Source organism: Psilocybe cubensis, chromosome 2, assembly GCF_017499595.1.
Source record: "Psilocybe cubensis strain MGC-MH-2018 chromosome 2, whole genome shotgun sequence".
Classification (NCBI taxonomy): Eukaryota; Fungi; Basidiomycota; class Agaricomycetes; order Agaricales; family Agrocybaceae; genus Psilocybe; species Psilocybe cubensis.
The window spans coordinates 1,829,189-1,847,059 of NC_063000.1; the positions used below are offsets into that span (position 1 = coordinate 1,829,189).

Here is a 17,871-nt window from a genome sequence, read left to right on the forward strand (position 1 = left end):
GTGTTCCACAAGCTCCAACAGCAGCAAATTCTGTGGATGTGGACGAAGGAACTGGTAAGGAATCAGGATCCGAATGCACGTTCGTTCGGGGCAGCATTGATGGGTGATCGGATACAATAGGATTACTTGCCTATTAAGGCAGGCTGGTAAACGCGATCGACAATGGACAAGCAAGCTGACTAAGCAAAATTTTGAGAATACTATCCTCTCAACTCAAGTTAAGACACTGGAATCTGTTCTCTTTATTCTTGGCTTGTATTAACATCTAACAAAAATGGAGGAGGCTCTCGAAAAAATAAGGCCTCATACCTCCTCATCACTACCCCACCAAAAGACACCCGCTAATCTTCTCATCGCACTTGAATCTACCTTCAAGGACCAAAACACAGAGGCTACATCTACAGCCTATTTCGCCGCACTCTTAACCACATTAGATGGGACAATCCAAAAAAAAGATGTTTCCCTTGACGATGGGGCCATCCTTCCCGCTGAGCTATACCTGCTGGCTCTAGTCGCTCCCTACGTACCCGCACCGGTTATGCGATCAAATCTTAATACTTTGCTCTCTCTCACAGCACCTCTATTCCCTTCATTGACCCAGCACGCCCCATCTCTGAGATCTCAACTTTCTCTCTATCATGCTATTTTCCATTCTGTGGACCGATCGCATTTGGAAGCCCAGGGTGTTCGCCAAACCTTTGCTTCAATTCTGCAGCTGTGCATAGATCCTCGACCGAAAGTTCGCAAGAAGGCTGTCGATGTTGTGAAGGATGTGCTTGCCAATCCTCCAACCCCGTTACTGCTGCATCCATATGCCGAGAGAGTTGCTGAGTGGGCTTTAGCTACCTTGTCTGAAGTCAACGCAGGGCCTTTCGCAAAAGGCAAGTCTGCGAAGCAAACCGCTGCCCCAGGGGCAGAGATAGCTATACATGTACTAGCGTTTTTACGTCCCATAATCCCCCATCTCCCTTCAGAAGTAAGTTTGATTCACTTCATTGGATCAATACAACTAACTCCATCGTGTTCCTGCAGGCGCTTCCTTCAATCACGAATATCCTATTGACTTTGCCTCGCCTCGGAAACACCTATCTTTCACAATCATCGTATTCCATCCTGACAGAAATATTCCAAACGTCAGTTGAAGACGTTTCGACAAATGTTGGAAGCCAGCTCTCCGAAGTCCTGAAAGTCGTTCTGTCCTCACTCCCTTCAAAGTCAGATTCGACTCTTTCTGCCAGTTGGGTACAGGTGCTTGGTGGTGCCATGGCGGCACATTATACACTCGATCCGGACAAAGCCTCAAAGGAAGTCGGGAAAGTGTGGAAAAGTGTGTGGAATTTCATGGATTCCACGGATGTTGGAGTCCGGAAAGCGACTTCAGAGGCTTTATGCTCTATTTCATCTTGCTTTTCATCAACCCTGATTTCTGCTGCTGTTTCTGACAAGGATGGCTCTAGTACTATACGCAAGATTGTTGCACAGGTATCAAAAGCTCTTGACTCACTGCAATACGCTCGCGCTATCCCTGAGATCCTTTCCGTTATCTCTGCATTCATCACCAACCTCCAAGTCAGGTCATCGAAAACCTCGCCCACTGCAACAGAGTTGTTGCTCATGCCCCTTATTGTCAGAATAGCTGATCTAAGAATATCTAAGGGCTTCGAACACAAAGAGGCTGCAGATTCTACACTCTCGGTTGCTATGCGTATCCTGGGACCTGAAGTTTTGCTGGGAACTTTACCTTTAAACCTCGAGCCAGGCGACCGGTATGGTTTCACCAAATGTTTAAACATGTCTGTTGACTAATTACTTTCATAGAAAACCAGGTTCAGAACCTCGTGCCTTCCTTCTCCCTCTACTTGCTCAGCCACATTCTTCACATCTTTCCCATTTTGTTTCGTACTTTGTCCCTCTGAGTGAAAGAATGTTTGATCTGCAACAAAAGGCCGAAACAGAAGGCCGCCAGGCAGAAGCTAAGATGTGGAGCGTCCTTGTGGGACAGATCTGGGCTGGATTATCAGGCTACTGCATCGGTACAGCGAATCTCAAGGAAGTGAGTCACTAACATGTCATTTTTCAACCATTTGCTCATCATTTTCAGTCATTAAGCACAGGGTTTTCGCAGCTTCTTTCGCAGCTTTTGTACGGGCAGCCAGACCTTCGAGTTTCGATTTTGAAGGCCTTGAAGATAATGATTGACTCAAACCTGGTCCTTACTGAGGCAACTGAAGAAGAAATGGTTTCTTCCACAGCATTAATCACGCAGCAAGAAGCCAAGGATAATATTGAGTTCCTGCGCACCCAAGTAGAAAGTTGGCTTGCTGTACTGTTCAATGTTTACGGTAGCGTTGGACGTGATTCTCGTGGTCTCATTGGAGAAGTCATTGTGTCATGGGCATCAATAGCTGGAACTCAGGTACGATTGCTGCTTGTATCTATAGCTGTTGCAGTCGAGTTAATTCTGCAACCAGGAAATCCACAATGCATTTTTAAAAGTAGTACAGCTCTTCAAAACCAGCCTTCCAATGGCCCAGAAAACCTTGGGAAACATATCGTCCGCTGGAGACATCGGCAATATGACGACAACCTCTCAAGATATCCTTATCCTTCTACTGACTAACCTTTCAGTCACCGATTCGCAGGCTCTGTTTGAATTCACATTGACCCCCGAGGTTCTTTCGTGCAAAGACAACGGCGTTCAAAAGCGAGGATACAAGATTTTGGCCAAATTAGTGGATGCCGGGGATATTGCCGTCGATCCGGAAGTCGTCCTGCGGAAGTTGGATGATTTGACCGAGGGCTTGACTGCCGCTGCCAAGAAGGCACGTTGGATAACTCTTTGCTGACCATGTACTAAGACCTTTGTTTTAGGACCGATTTAATTTGTTGGCCTCTCTGATTGATTTGCTTCCATCGTCATCTCTTCACATCATCCCATCTCTAATCCCAGAAGTCGTTCTTGGGACCAAAGAACCGTCTGAAAAGGCGCGAACCGCTGCTTTCGAGGCAATCATTTCCATGGGTAGAAAGATGAGTGTTGGAGGAGTTGTTAAGAGGAGCATGGTGGACGGCATGGAAGAAGACGGTGCAGAAGACGGTAGGTTGAGAGTTTGACCGTCGCCAGTATCATGCATTTACTCATCCCCCCCCCTCTCCCTCTCCTCCCTCTCTCCCAAGCTGTCGCAAGTATCGAGGAGTTCTTAACAATGATTGCTGGTGGGTTAGCAGGAGCAAGTCCACATATGATTAGCGCTACCGTCACTGCCATTTCTCGCCTGGTTTTTGAGTTCAAAGGTTCGTCCTAGACTTGTACCTAATGTACACCTCGCAACTGACTTGGGTACAGAGTCTATCTCACCCAATATGCACAATGAAATTCTGACGACGCTTCTTGTGTTCTTATCATCTGCCAATCGTGAAATTGTGAAGTCCATTCTCGGATTTGTCAAACTTGCCATCCATACCCTTCCAGTCGATCTTATCCGACCTCACCTCAAGGAACTTGTACCAGCTTTGTTGAACTGGTCACACGATCACAAAAACCATTTCAAGGTCAAAGTTCGTCATATTTTCGAGAGGATGCTTAGACGCTTCAGCTGGGACGAAATCTATTCTTGTGCAGGTGAAGAAGAGGCTGCTAAAGTTCTTGTTAATATCAAAAAGCGCAAGGAAAGAGCTAAACGTAAAAAAGCCAACAAAGCGGAAGCTGATGAGGATGACAACGAGGTGTGTTGGGCCGCTCTTCTAGTATTCTTATATGCTCATCGACAACATTGTTCTAGCCCACACCTGCCAAAATCACTACCGGAGACGCCTTTGAAGATGTTCTGTACGGGAGTGAAAGTGAACTTGATGACAGCGACGACGAGCAGGCAGCAGATGCTGCACCCTCTAGTTCTAAGAAAAAGAATAACTCTCGAGGTGACGTGAGATTGCGATTAGATGGCGATGAGCCCATAGATCTTCTGCAGGGCGCTGCAACACATTTAACAAGTCGGTCCTGTCGTCAGACATTTTAGACATATTCTTACCCTTTCTCTTTAGATGCAAATTCAAATCGTCGTCGCCAGCCTGGTAAAGATGCTGCGCGCTTCAGGACAGACGAGGACACAGGGAAGATGATTATCGATGCCAACTCTGATTCTGAAGGACCCCCTGAAGGACCCCCTAATGAAATTGGAGCTACCGATGTTGCTGGAACAGCATATCGGGAGAGCATGGTTTCTGTCGATGGTTTCACCCGTGGTCCTAATGGTAGGATCAAATTCCACAAGGACACAAAAAAGCGGAGGAGAGAGGAAGAAGCCATGGATGTCGAAATGGCTGATTCTGAAGAGGTGACTGGCTCCAAACCCAAAAAATCGAAGAAAAAATCGGAAGTCAATTTTGGTCATGAATTCAAAGCCAAGGTTTTTTTTTTTTTGAAACTACGATCCATCATTCAAAGTCTGATGGTTTGTTACAGAAAGCTGGCGGTGATGTCAAGAAGGGAGGTGTGGATCCATATGCCTATCTTTCACTTTCCCAGGCAGCAAAATCTGGACGCAAAAGTGGTATTTCAGGCAAACGATGATGTTGTACTTCCTATTCTCCCCATCATCTCGTGTTTTTTTCATATCAATGACATTTTATATTATGCTTCATTTTGTCTAATTACCCATAGAGCGTTTGATCATGAGGTGTTCCAAATAAGCCATCCCTCCAGCTGGCGGGCTGCTTCCATTGGCCAACTTCTTTGTGACCGACCACCCTCACGACTACGGAGGCAAGTAGTGCAGCATCTCCCCGATTGTCTCCTTCGAGAACAAATTGGAGCAGACATGCTGCTGGAATGTTCCACCCAGTTGGAATTGAAGATAAGATTCTTCTGGTTAAACCCCCTCCGGGAATAAATGGGATTTCTAGGCTACGATCTGAAAGATGTTGAGGATGCTGCTGTACGGGAGAGCTGTATATTGGGATTGGAAGCGAAAGTAGGCTGGCAAGTGATGTAGCATTCAAAGGTCCACTCGTATAAGGGCGAATTTGATACGTTGGAGTCCTAGGGGAGTAAGGCTTGTGTGCATGCGTCAAAACGGTAACGGAGCTTACATCATTTGAGAATCTGTTCTGTTCGATAGGTCGACACCTGCTAAAAACAGTACTGCCCCAAGTTTTGAGTCTTTGATGAAGTTCAGGAGTGCATCAATGAATTCTTTCTTCAATGACTTTTAAGGAGGGCACGCTATATATCAGCGACGAGAATATAGCGAAAACAGACGGGGCTTACTTTCAGAACAGGAGATCTTTGTTGAATTACAACAAAATCCAGGTCATCACGGCCATATACTGCATACGCTTATTTTCGTGTCCCATAATCATTGAATCAAAAACTCACCCTCCAGGGGTGTAGTAATGCCTTTCTGACCATTCTCTCTCCCACCTACCACCGGAACACAATAACTTGAATCCAAAATGGCGAGTCGTTCGAGAGAGAGAGTAGCAACAATAAGATCAATAGCTAGTTGTCCAACGTTTGCTGTTGACACCACAGGCTAGAACGAAAAGTCTAGTGTTAGCGTCCGAAATAACCAGAAGTAATGTAAATAATATGGCAATTGACAATTATGATTGTTTTCCCCTCAAGCCGTAACAAAGTACCTGATTGAATAAACCCCATCGATAGCCGGGTAGAGGTGCTCAACGAATAGAGATTGTCGTTAGAGATAATGAAGCAGAACTTGTCGCGACGCGCAATCAGTGCGCGTCGCTCCGGCCCGCGCTTTACACATCATGTTCAGCTCGTTTCACGTAGCCTCGTGACGGCTCCTTGCCTCTCCAAGACTCAACAAGACTCAGTAGTCAGTATGCAGTATGCTGCAGCATATTTTTCTGTTTCTCTCATTATCGTCGGGCTATGACTCCAGCCATTCACTACATCCAGCACCAATTTGCTTGCTTTTATAAAATGAACGTTTCTCTGTGGCACTATGGGAGAATTTGTCATGAGCTCTATGAGGATTCAGTTCCAATCTCCCAGGATGTCTGTGATCCGCATGGACTACGCAGCATCATTTTCGTCACTTGTTACATTTTGAGAAACTGGCATGAACTACGGCACGCTTGAAGCTTTTCAGGAACTTGCACCAGTGTTTAACGGTTCGATCATCCTTAATGGCTTCTGACGATGTTCGTAAACCTAGTCTTCGCATTGCAATCTGGTAAAGCTGTTCACTCTTGCAGAAGCAGTGGTAGACAAATGTTGACTTTATATCTTCCTTTGTAGTGGAGGTGGTATAGGAGGATTATGCTTGGCTGTTTGTCTATCCAAGTTCGCCCATCTTGAAGTAAAGTTGTACGAAGCTGCTGGTCAATTCAAAGAAATTGGGGCAGGTGTTATGATATGGGCCAGAACCTGGCGTATCCTCCAATCCATGGGTTTGGACAGAGAGTTCTCCAAGATCGCACATTCCCCTCCAACTGGGGCACAAGGCAAGTTTATACGAGTTCAATTGTTACCAAAACCTGAACCTTGATGCACTCAAAGGAGTTGGCTTCAATTACAGACGGTCCGATCAACCACATGAAGGCTTTCGCTTCAAATTGGTAGAGATGCCTTGTGAGTATTTACCTCATTCTGTTACAGTATTTGTCTGAATTCTTGCCCGCCACTTCAAGATGGAGTGCGTTTTGGCACTATCAAGCTACCTTGGAGGATCTAACTAAATTTTCAGTGCATTCGCTTCCACAGGGCCCAGTTCTTGGATATATTCGTGGATCACTTGCCCTCTGGAGTTGCTCATTTCGGTAAAAGGCTGATATCTTATTCTAAGGACATGAATGGACCACAGACGACGCTACTCTTCGAAGATGGTACATTTGCAACTTGTGATGTCCTTGTTGGAGCAGACGGAATCAAATCTACCATACGGTCGCAAATGTTCCGCGAAGCCGCAGAGGCTAGTCAAGATGCAAATCTTTTTCGATTTACTTCTCCAGTTTGGACAGGCACAATTGCATACAGGGGGCTCATCCGTGCTCAAGACATACCATTGACAAAAGATGGATTACCACATCGGACAATCAAAGACCCTATGATGGTAAGTTTTTCTTTGAATTAATATTTGAGTTATAAGTTTACCAATGGCAGTACTGTGGCAAAAGCAAGGTGCCTGTCTACCTTCCCGAAGAAATCGAAGTTTTGTCTCACAGGGGATCTCCTCAAGCACGTTGTTAGCTATTCTATATCTCAAGGTGATATTATTAATGTCGTCACATTTGCTTCGAATCCCAAAAGACACGGAGATCTCTATGAAGGAGACTGGGTTACCACTTGTTCACAGGACGAGCTTCTAGGTTGTTATTCTGGGTGGGAACCTGAGGTCGAACAGTTGCTGAAGGTACACATCGATTGCTGGCAGTGAAACATTAATATCTAACACTTTCTTTTCGCAGTGCATCAGGAATCCTACTCGTTGGGCAATACATCATATTTTGCCTTTACCCTTCTATTACAAGGACAATGTGGTTCTGATGGGCGACGCGGTGCGTAGATGTAAACAGTGTTTTAGAACACTAAACCATTATTTGTTATTCATTTTGTATTATTTTATAAGGCTCATGCCATGTCGCCTCATCAAGGCGCTGGGGCCGGTCAGGCAATTGAAGTTTGTATCCCTTTCTTTACGTCCTCTTTCATGAAGTTGAACATATTTGTTAGGATGCATACATTCTTTCTAATCTTCTGGCTACAGCGACCCGGAAATCATTACCAAAAGTTTTGAACGCATACGAAGCTGTTCGGCTACCGGCTGCGAACCACGTTTTATTGGGTTCCTATGAGTCAGGAATGATGTATGAATTCAACAGCAAATATGGCGAAAACTATGAGATTTTGGGACCAGCTATACAACGTCAATGGGATTGGATTGATAGGCCATCCTTGGAGGAAAGCTTGGAAGCTGCTATAAGATTGAGTAAAGGAATACCTGATTCTCGGCTCTAAACAAGTTGTACCGAATGTGGGTCGAATTATCATGCAGAAGAATATATTGGTTTCCACGCCTCCATTAGCTACATCGAGAGTCTGTCGAACCTTGTCGAGCATCAGTTCGAGTCGACGTACTAGCGCGGCTGTCAAGCGGTCGACATGTGAGAATTTGTAATTACCTAATCAAGCTGTGACGATGAAAATATTCTCGGACTTCGAAGTGAAGTCTTTTTACTCTCACTCGAATATGTTCTCTCGTTGCCACTTAGCATCTCGCATCTCTAAAAGTGCTTCGACTTGTAAGTTCAATATAAAGATTAAAAAACACGTCATTAATTTGCCCGAATAACAGCACTGCTTGACGGCGCCCCCGTGAAGAGCATACCGAGAGCAACTAAGAAAAGGACATGTTCAGTCAACTTCAACTCTGCAAGGCGTCATTCAGACGTAGCCACCTCTTACAGAGCAGCTTCACCTACGTGAATATCGATATTTTTTTTCGGGGTTGACAATATTGGCTTACTTTTTGTGCATTAGCCAAAACATTGACATCGAATGGCCTTCAGATTCATGGGATGACATTTTCAACGAGTTGGACAAGGTTCCTCTCAAACCAAGGACGTCGTCTTTCTCTCCAAGGAGGCATGATTCTTTGTATCCCTCCAGACCCGCACCCCGCCATCCGTCACCTCACTTCCTGTCCCCACAACCAACTCAGCGTCAAACTCTGACCAAACGCGAGCAAGATACCCTGTCAGAAATGGTTGACTGGATCCTTAAACCAGAGCCAGAGCCTTCAACAACAAACGATACCCAGGCATCTGAATCCTCACAGGTAGCTCCCAGTAGCAAGGCTGACGATCTCGTCAGCAGGCTTCGTCGGTTCTCCCGGAAAGCAAGAATGTCCATCAGCCCGTCGACAGAATTGCTGGACAAGAAAAAGGAGGAAATGAGCTTGTGTACAACTGATCAGGAGCTTTTGTCCTGGGCCGCGAAAGAGGTTTTTGGTCAATCGGCGGAGCTGGAAGAGCAGGCTAGCATGGCGATAGCAACTCAATCAGGACACATCGAGAGCTCACATCTTCAATCCCCCATATACCCTGAAATGGTTGCACATCTCATGCAGACATTCCGGGTACAGTTCGGGGATCCCAACCTGGCGCTTTATATCTTTGACCACACCAAACGACTGTCGACCCTTTCCTTTGTCTTTGGGTGCTCTACAAATGCCTACAACGAACTATTAGAAACGCAGTGGCTTCTATCCCGTGATCTCAATATCATCTATAACTCTATAGAAGAGATGATCATAAATGGGGTTGTGCCTAATGCCAGGACGCGAAAACTCGTCGATACATTCCGCCGACAAGTCTCGGAGGAGATAAGCAGTGAAACCCTCTTACAGAAGCGCATGGAATGCTTACTCAAAATTGAACATCTGCTATCTCCACCTAAACAGCCTAAAGGGAAGGCATTTGACGAGTGGAAGTCTGGTTTAGGCCATTTGGAAGAAGGAGAGGAGGACTTCAATGACTGGACACCAAAAAAGATCACGCGGGATCAACACAGCAACAGGAACAAATTTCGGTCAAGGATACTGGCACATAACTGATACTCTTCGCCAGGTGGTATAGATAGATGTATAAGTTATAATATGTCATTATATTAAGCAAAAAGATGATAGCTTTCATTAATGTGATATTCTATGCAACCAAGATAGATGTGTTTACAAAGATGTGGCTAGAAAAAAATATACAAAACACAGGTAGGCTCATTGTTCGGGGCGGCGAGAACGATTTCTGGATTTCTTCGGCGAACTGACATTAGCCACAGCTCCGAGCCCGTGAACGGGTTTATACTGGCTATCCAATTCGTCACATCTAAGATGTAGCAACAGGTTGTAGACGAAGATTTGTTCGTACCTGCACCAAAAACTTCATCAGAGTACTAACGAATAGTTCGAAAAAAACTCACTGAGCATTAGTAAATACAACCGACATCGACTCTGAATTGCAGCGTAAAAGATTTGGGGCCATGACAAGCGCCAGGTTTGCAGGCGTCATTTTGGTCACGCTTTGAGTGCGTTCTTCAAGGAAGATTTGAAGGAAGCTGATCACGAAAAGCACAACCCGTCGATTAATTGTTGGCAATCTTTCTACAATTTGTACGCATGCCTCAGGGTCTTTTGAGTTTTGAATGCACTCGTTATATAATTCGTCTGGGACCAGGGGATCACATAATTCACGAAGCCATAGTTTCATGAGAGATGCCAGAACGTGGGGATCGTCAACGCCTTCCAGAGTATAGTACCCGCGGTCGATCCGGAGCTTCAGGGCTGAAACCGAGTCGTTGTCTCCTGGAACGCGGAATATGCCTTCCGACTTTGTTCCTCCAAGAGCGAGAATACCATCTGCAAGAAATGGGAGAATAATTGGTATTTTCTGATGAGGGTAGTTTCGTTCTTGTAGTCTAATCGTAGCATCCAATGATTCCCCAAAAGTTGATGGGTTGAAAGCAGCATCCTAGATGGTTGATTTGAGTAAACGTGATGTCCGCATCAAAATTTATCTCTCTCACCGATGCTGTTTCAATTTCTGCAATGGAAGGAGGCTTCCCCCTTGGACCCTTTTTGGATATGGAGGCGAGACGTCGAAGACAATGTTTTGCCATTACATCTACTCTTCCTTCTTGCTGAGTGGTGTGCTTTTGAATAAATGCTTGCAAGTAGGCTTCAAAGTTCTTCGATGGTGGGAATGAAATGACCAAAACACAGAGCAGCTGCCATCCCTTGAATATGCTCTCTCTTTGATGAATGAATAACAAAGTATGAGAATCTGAAAAGGCCGCAAAGTGTGCATCACGTACTTAATGGGGTTACCAGTCAACTGTTTCATGAGTTGGCAATAAATTTCATCCCTGAGCTCTCCATGCTTCAGTCCTTCACTTATAAGCCACCGTTCCTCTTCCAGGATGCTGACCGTGTGTGTAGAGAGTGATGTTGTCGAATTATTAATGGTATTGGCCAATGATGTTTGATTCTCAGAATTGTAGCGCACGTTAATAGGTTTCTCGCGTTCTCGGTCTCCCATAATATGCTGAATGACTTTGAACATCTTCACTGCATCTTTACTGAGTGCGCGATTCAGCACCAACAAAGGCGACGTAAGAGGAAGCTGTATAACAACATACGTTAGTGAATTATAGGATAAGTCGTATAGTGAACATGAAGATATACTTTTTGGTAAGTCATCAGTTGGGCAACTGGTACCCTACGTTTGAATATAAAGCCCGTTCGATGAGTAGAGAAGTATTGTTTGGCATAGTCGGATTCCGAAAACTGCTGAATATCGCTTGCCAGTGCATGCGGCAAAATTGGAAAGGTACTAGAAAGAAAGCATTACCATCAATCAATTAGGATCCTTTTTATGTTTATGAATACGTGCCCAGATTGTAGTGTTGCCACGGATGCTCCTGGAATAAAAGATCTATTTGAAGGTTCAACTGTAATTGGCTTTCCGGTAGACTTATTTTTGACAGGGCTCATTTGCATGGTTGCAGCTATAGAAGATAAGATTAATCGTATTTGCGCGATCTCAGTTGAGTAGACACGCACCATGATTAAGAATGGGACTACTGATACCCTTCCCTCCAACAGTGGGCTGATACTTCGGTGTCCCGGGTATAGGTCGAGAAGGCGACGGTGGAATGTCCCGATTATGTCTCTTGGACGGGGTGGAGGGAACTTCGTCACTTGATGATCCGTAACCATGTACACTACTAGCGGCATTAGTTGAGCCATCTTGTGCCCCGTTTTCAGAATTACTTGGGGTGGTCAAAATTTCGAGGGCGGCATGAAGGCTTTGCGGAGGAGGAGAGCGATGAGAAGTATATCCTTTGGAACGGGTTCGCGCGCTTGAGTCAGGGGAACGAGAATGTTCGTTATTGCTTTGCGACCTTCGGCCTGGAGAATCATTAAGTTTAGGCACCGTTAGCTTTCCAATATCATCATCGTTCTGTGAGAGAATGGATTTCTTGGAAGCGAGAGATGGTGAACACGATTCATCGGTGGCGTTCGGAGAACCAGGAATGGGTGTTAGTTGTACGCTGATTACATTGTGGCGTTTGGAAGTAGATGAATAGTGGTTAGATGCATGGTCTCCTGACGAAGATTTTCGTATAGCTGATTTGACAACATTTCCACCGGGGTGCGATGATGATTTTGTAGGTGATTTAGAATTGTCTTGAGATGCATCCTAGAGAGCGCAAGCTGAAGTTACATATAAAGGTCTCGATATAGAATACACACCTTGTTGTTCGATATGGGTATCAATTTGGAGAAATGATCAAAGGTAGTTTGAGATAGGCGACGGCCAACGGCAGTATTCTGATAAACGGTCGGTTCCTGTCGGGTTTGAATGAAGCTGTGAGCTCACCTGAAGGATACCCAACGGAATAACAAAGCCAGATGGACGTTCCCATACTGTTTCGCCCGTCTTTGTTTGATAATAGTAGGGCAAGCCACCTCTCGACTCGTCAGTTAGCTCCCACCACTCTCCATCCGCGCTCGGGGGAAGACTAGCAACAAGAGTGTATCAAGATTCAGGATTCAAAGGGAAATGGGCAAAGATTGGCATACACAAAGGTCCCAACAGGAGGATCCCAACTGACCTGGCCTGTCGCAGGGCAAGCAAAAAAGGATGTCGATGTCTTGCAAAGACAAAGGTCAAGGACGCGACGGACAAAGGAAGAAAGAGAAGCTACCTGAGGATCGACAAGCGTGACCCAGAAATTAGAGCCCCATGTCGCATCATCTCCATCCTGAGCAGTGAAGGTAGCACGCGTAGGAGTCTTTACGGTAGATTGACGCGAACTCTGTGTTGTGATTTTTTTGCTTTTATTAGACGATGCGGAGGGTTGCCTAGACAGGCCGGGGTTGACTAGTTTTGTGGCAGATGACGGCGGTGTTTGTGGGGGCGTGTCGTGTTTCTGAGCAGAAACGGGGGCAGCAACGGCCAAAGACATGGGTATATGTAGATGAAGAGAAGGGGTATAGAAAGTAGAGAAGCGAGGTTACTGTTGAAAGCGAGGGAACATAATGAGGACGGAGCATGAGACCAGAAGCAAGCAACAGGGTCCAGTCGGCTATCCGAAATAGCAATCACTATCATCACAACTGATTACATGTTAGATTACATTCTAAATCCTCTTCTTGGCTTCCGCAACAAACGCCTTGAGCGTCTCCACGTCCGTTTGATCTCCCTCTATCGATTCTTCCACTCTTTCGTATATCTTCGACAGTCCATGGTATATATTTCCCTCACCCCCTCCCACAAACCCCGCGATCTCCTCCATTTCACCAACCCATCGATATGCTTTCGGGATCATTGCGGGAACTGCCCGAGTGATCCGCTCCAGAAGTTCTGGCTGTGAGTCGCTGAGCTCTTGTAGGAGTGCGGCGCTCGTCGCAGGTGAGTTTGCATGCGCAGCTGCAACTCTGATGTCATCAGCAGTCCTACAATGCATTGAATTCAAATATACCCAAAATGATCGTTGTAAACAGTCCAGTGAGCCCCTTTGAAATACCCTGTAATGTTATGAGCAACACATGGAACCTGCGTGCAAGTAATACTAACGGCATATGACATTTTAAGGGCACTGGCGTCGCCAATCCCTGACCCATCTCCGTTCAAAATCCTCGCTTTGATCCCACTTTGTTTAACAGCATCCCTAAATTGATTCAGTTCTTTTGCGCGTGCAGGATCCGCGGACGCGTAAATAGTGGGAACATAATTTCCAGAAGGCGGGCCTCCAATGATGCAACCGTCCAGGAACGTAATTGGCGTGCGCAAGAAGAGAGTTGCTATGCTTTTGATAGTGACCACGTTCACTGCATTGCAATCCGCAAAAATGAGGGGTTCCTTAGACGCCCTGGGTACCGATGTAAACTCTTTCAATAGGCGTTGGGCGAACGATACCGCATCCCGAGGCGGTATGACGCTCATTATAATGTCGGATCTTTGGATAATCTCTGTCCACGATGCGTCAATCATTCCCGCGTCATGGGCTCTTTTGCGTGTAGCTTCAGAACGCCCCTCCAAGCTTGTGAGAACAGTGAAGCCAGCTTCCACAAATTTACGACCAACATTGGCCCCCATTGCACCAGCAGATATGAGCGCGATAGTCGACATCAGTCGTGAGAGTAAGAGATTAACCGAGCCACATCTCATTTGCAAAAGTAAGAAGACATACCCACTGGTGTGAAGGGCGCGTGATAAACAACCGATGGCGCAAAATTTACTAACTTATTTAAAGTCTTGGATCGTAACTCGCATGGACACTCCGACCAATTTTGCGCTGGTTTCACAAAGGCAAATGTCTATGAGAAAGGAGCAAAGCGTATGCGGACTTTGAAGCTCACAGATAAACAGTATGGGTGTATACCGGTTTACTAGAGCAAGCCGCCGAGCCAGAAGTCGAGCTACTAAATCATAAACGCGACTACAGATTGTCAAATACAGAGTTGTCTGCATTTACTATGCCACCCAGAATGATCATATAGAAAAAGAGCTGGGTAGTTGACCGTGATACTTTGAATGTGGCATTTGATCGACTTCGCGTTATTCGAATTCGTGCTATACGAAACCTTCAAGGCCGAGTATCGTTGGCCATTAAAAGAGATATAATCATGTCCCAGTTCATTGCCCAACTAAGCGGATTCAGGGTCTAGATTTAGCATTTGGACTCTTTTATCGGCCCAACATTCCAAGAAAGGTTCAGATGTCGTCTGTATAAAATATCTATCAGTCTTCGTCCATATCTTCGCCTCGTGCTTTCCGCTGTTCTATCCGCTCCTTCATCGCTTTTTTGGCAGCTTCTTCGGCAGCTGTTAGTTGACCTGCTTTTGCGAGTGCTAGGAGAAGCGCTTGGACAAGGCCGACGTGATTATGTCGACGTAAGCTATTTTCAAACTAAAAAAAATATTGGAGAGTGTTAGACGACATTTTCTGCGCATATGTCGGAAGTTTACACTCACAGCCCACCTCTCACGTTTGCCATTTTCATTGGAAATTTTGGCCAGAATTTCGTTTACAAGCTGTTGGTCTCCGGCAGATTGGTAATGTATCAGCTGAGATTGGAGCGATGGCAAAGGATCATCGCGCAACGCCAACAGACTAAACTCGAGCTGCAGTACAGCTACGAGTTAGGGGTTACCTCCGATTAAGGTGTTCATAAGTACATACCGCACCAACGGGGTAAGTATTTATACGTGCTTCGATCACGTCTCTAGAGTACAAACGTTTACTCAGAAACTGAAAGTAACAAATAACTTGGAGATAGCTGACAAACCTCGCGGTTTTTAGCCATCCTTCTCCCGATTCATTGAACCCCCCATGTCTAATGGCGTGAGGTTTCAAACCATCGAGTTCATATAATGCACCCATAACAGGTAGATATACCACGAAATGGTAGGCATCCTCCGATTTCCTGGGTAAACCCAGACCGTCGAGAGAGAAGGCACTTGGTGGAGAAAGCGCGTTATGCATTTCTCGAAGCCAGTCTGCGCTAGTGATTACGAGACCGCGCGTCTGCGGATCCATGCCGGCTGTGAACTGCAGCAATTCTGCAAGTTGAGGGCCACTTTGCAGTGATGGAATATTGCCAAGAGCATTCAGAACGGCCAGAGTTGCACATGCATTATTGACGACTTGATGAGCAAAGAACCCAGCAAAATCTGGATCATCGGTACCGGCGCGTGGGGGTGCAGCGGAATCAGAGGAAGTCGGTATCCATTTGAACAAAAATATCAAGGCATGCAATGGTTGGAGGGCAGCTAAAGAATCTGAATCGAGAGAATAGAGATCGTCTACAATCAGGGGCAGACCGAGAGACTTGAGCAATTCTCTTTTTCCGTCGGCGAGTCGCATTAATAATGACCGAGCAACCATTACCCAGAAGCGAAGACATACGTGAATACGCCGGGATCCGATTCAGTCAATTGCCAACCACTTGTTTCGTCGTCTGCAGACATGGTTTCAATAAATAGGGACGCGTTAAGCGAAGAGTTGGTGGAAGAAACCAAAACGTTTTTCCAAGTCCCGAAGAGTTGAGTCGTTCAAATTGAATGGACGACGCGTCCCTGTTGTGACACATTGCTTAGCAGAGACATCATGTACAAACAAGGCCAAAGACTGAAGGGGTTTCCATCATCGTCGACTCGTAACACTCGTGCAACTTGCAATGAAATAACTTGGGCGACATCTAGAAACATCTTTTGCTCAATTTGCGTCCTTTCTGCGTATTTCTAAAACATGGATATCACTTCGGATAGCAACGCCGCTCCTCTGGATCCCAAGGCTGCGAATCGTGCCCGCTTCGAACTCGAGCTTGAATTCGTCCAGGCTCTGGCAAATCCATTCTATTTGCATTCTTTGGCTCAGCAAAATATACTGGAGCAGCCCGCTTTCATCAACTTCCTTCAGTATCTTCTTTACTTTAAGGAAAAGGACTATGCTAGATTCATACAGTATGCTCTCATTCATATCATTGAGTATAATTATTCTCGAGTCTGATGCGAACTCATAAAGTTATCCTCATGCTCTTCATCACCTTGAATTATTACAACATGCGCAGTTCAGATCTCAGATGAAAAAAGATGAATTTCTCAGAGAATATTTGCATCAAAAACAATTCGATCATTGGCGCACTTGGTGAGATTCATAAGCGTAGTCATCTTTTACTCGTCTCAAAATACCACTCTCCTAATAGGCGGGAGCCAACGTCTGTCAATGCTACTAACCCTGAGGGTATGGTGCCGGAAGAACCTGAGGCGGAGACTAAGCCCGCATTATAAATCTCGTTGTTTCCGCATTTCCGTGGACAAAGGATACATTTTGGTATGTCACAAAACAGGACACTGGATTGTCGAGATTTGATACTGAGAAAAGACCTACTGACTGTCGGCCAACTTAGTCGACACCTGTAACGTCAGCATATGACGGAGCGACGTTTACATTTGCTTGCAGGAACGAATGTGATGATGGGCAGCTTTAGTTCCTGAATCTTGAGTCCTTTCAAAATTTAAATATTGATTTCGCCCACAATGGTCTGGGCGGACCTGAAAGTGGGTCAACTGTTGGACTGTATCAAGTTAAACTGGGTGTAACGACTTAAATACAACTCTGTAGGTTGCTCATTCAGTATATTGGTCGCTATCGGCAACATCGAACCCCCTCCGGATCCCTGCACACAAAACGTTATGAGAAAAATGCGAACACGTCATTTATTCTGTTACCTCTCCTGGGTGCAAAATTAGAGGAACGGTAGTGTACTACAAACCTTACTACCCTTGAACCTCTAGTCCTTGCCTCGACCTCACATTCTTTTTTCTCGTTGTGTCTGGCTCCGGGTCAACGACCTCTTACCGGGAACCCCGCTCTAACTTCAAATACTGTGACTGGCGCACAAGAATGACCGACAGTTTTTTATATGTCCTATTGTCTGCTTTTGCCTTCTCAACGCACCTTTTCAATACAGTTCCTGATCAAATCAACAAACCTTTGTGGGAGACCCGTCACCATTCTTCAACTACTTTTCCGGCTTGATATTGATCTAGTTGCTGGAGCAATACTATATTGTCAATGTATCTGTAAATCTTAAGTTCCCATAACCTTCCTATCCGTTTTAAGGTCCAGCTGGATGCAATGGTCGCTCATTTTCTATAGCCGGAAAGAATGTTTCCGTAGACCGCATAAACTTAGGGAAAGCGGTGTTACCGGTGAAGTCTGGCCTGTTGTTTAAAGTCTCAAGGACTAATTCTAATCCAACCAAGGAATGTGCGACCTTGATGCAGTATTCAATCCTTTTTTTCAAATAGTTTTATGGCGTCATCATTGGAAAGCGTT

The 17,871-nt window shown here is 45.4% G+C and overlaps 7 protein-coding genes across 7 annotated transcripts; 4 read left to right on the plus strand and 3 right to left on the minus strand.

Annotated features, from left to right (window-relative positions):
• Positions 1–274: 274 nt before the first annotated feature.
• JR316_0002101 (Ribosomal RNA-processing protein 12) lies at positions 275–4,573 on the plus strand (the record flags this gene model as incomplete). The annotated part of the gene is made up of 11 exons (XM_047887896.1): positions 275–976; positions 1,033–1,766; positions 1,819–2,053; positions 2,102–2,416; positions 2,472–2,822; positions 2,872–3,097; positions 3,178–3,294; positions 3,347–3,726; positions 3,783–3,993; positions 4,045–4,409; positions 4,466–4,573. The coding sequence occupies 11 exons, from the start codon at positions 275–277 to the stop codon at positions 4,571–4,573; spliced, it is 3,744 nt and encodes a 1,247-aa protein (XP_047752819.1).
• Positions 4,574–6,153: 1,580 nt separating this feature from the next.
• JR316_0002102 (Salicylate hydroxylase) lies at positions 6,154–7,984 on the plus strand (the record flags this gene model as incomplete). Its single annotated transcript, XM_047887897.1, has 9 exons — positions 6,154–6,200; positions 6,266–6,471; positions 6,527–6,618; positions 6,714–7,079; positions 7,130–7,147; positions 7,206–7,379; positions 7,435–7,524; positions 7,596–7,646; positions 7,700–7,984. 9 exons carry the CDS (start codon positions 6,154–6,156, stop codon positions 7,982–7,984), a joined length of 1,329 nt encoding a protein of 442 aa, XP_047752820.1.
• Positions 7,985–8,216: 232 nt separating this feature from the next.
• Positions 8,217–9,581, plus strand: JR316_0002103 (uncharacterized protein; the record flags this gene model as incomplete). The annotated part of the gene is made up of 3 exons (XM_047887898.1): positions 8,217–8,268; positions 8,322–8,448; positions 8,507–9,581. 3 exons carry the CDS (start codon positions 8,217–8,219, stop codon positions 9,579–9,581), a joined length of 1,254 nt encoding a protein of 417 aa, XP_047752821.1.
• Positions 9,582–9,740: 159 nt separating this feature from the next.
• JR316_0002104 (Rho GTPase-activating protein 39) lies at positions 9,741–12,991 on the minus strand (the record flags this gene model as incomplete). The annotated part of the gene is made up of 12 exons (XM_047887899.1): positions 9,741–9,891; positions 9,944–10,491; positions 10,547–10,772; positions 10,835–11,142; positions 11,205–11,352; positions 11,409–11,440; positions 11,505–11,527; positions 11,583–12,222; positions 12,276–12,353; positions 12,403–12,544; positions 12,606–12,676; positions 12,731–12,991. 12 exons carry the CDS (start codon positions 12,989–12,991, stop codon positions 9,741–9,743), a joined length of 2,628 nt encoding a protein of 875 aa, XP_047752822.1.
• A 174-nt stretch (positions 12,992–13,165) lies between these two features.
• Positions 13,166–14,157, minus strand: JR316_0002105 (uncharacterized protein; the record flags this gene model as incomplete). The annotated part of the gene is made up of 3 exons (XM_047887900.1): positions 13,166–13,455; positions 13,508–13,553; positions 13,603–14,157. The coding sequence occupies 3 exons, from the start codon at positions 14,155–14,157 to the stop codon at positions 13,166–13,168; spliced, it is 891 nt and encodes a 296-aa protein (XP_047752823.1).
• A 612-nt stretch (positions 14,158–14,769) lies between these two features.
• JR316_0002106 (Ubiquitin carboxyl-terminal hydrolase 2) lies at positions 14,770–15,998 on the minus strand (the record flags this gene model as incomplete). Its single annotated transcript, XM_047887901.1, has 5 exons — positions 14,770–14,937; positions 15,003–15,152; positions 15,211–15,253; positions 15,317–15,871; positions 15,937–15,998. 5 exons carry the CDS (start codon positions 15,996–15,998, stop codon positions 14,770–14,772), a joined length of 978 nt encoding a protein of 325 aa, XP_047752824.1.
• A 280-nt stretch (positions 15,999–16,278) lies between these two features.
• JR316_0002107 (Mediator of RNA polymerase II transcription subunit 31) lies at positions 16,279–16,820 on the plus strand (the record flags this gene model as incomplete). Its single annotated transcript, XM_047887902.1, has 3 exons — positions 16,279–16,493; positions 16,555–16,677; positions 16,736–16,820. The coding sequence occupies 3 exons, from the start codon at positions 16,279–16,281 to the stop codon at positions 16,818–16,820; spliced, it is 423 nt and encodes a 140-aa protein (XP_047752825.1).
• Between the last annotated feature and the right edge of the window lie 1,051 nt (positions 16,821–17,871).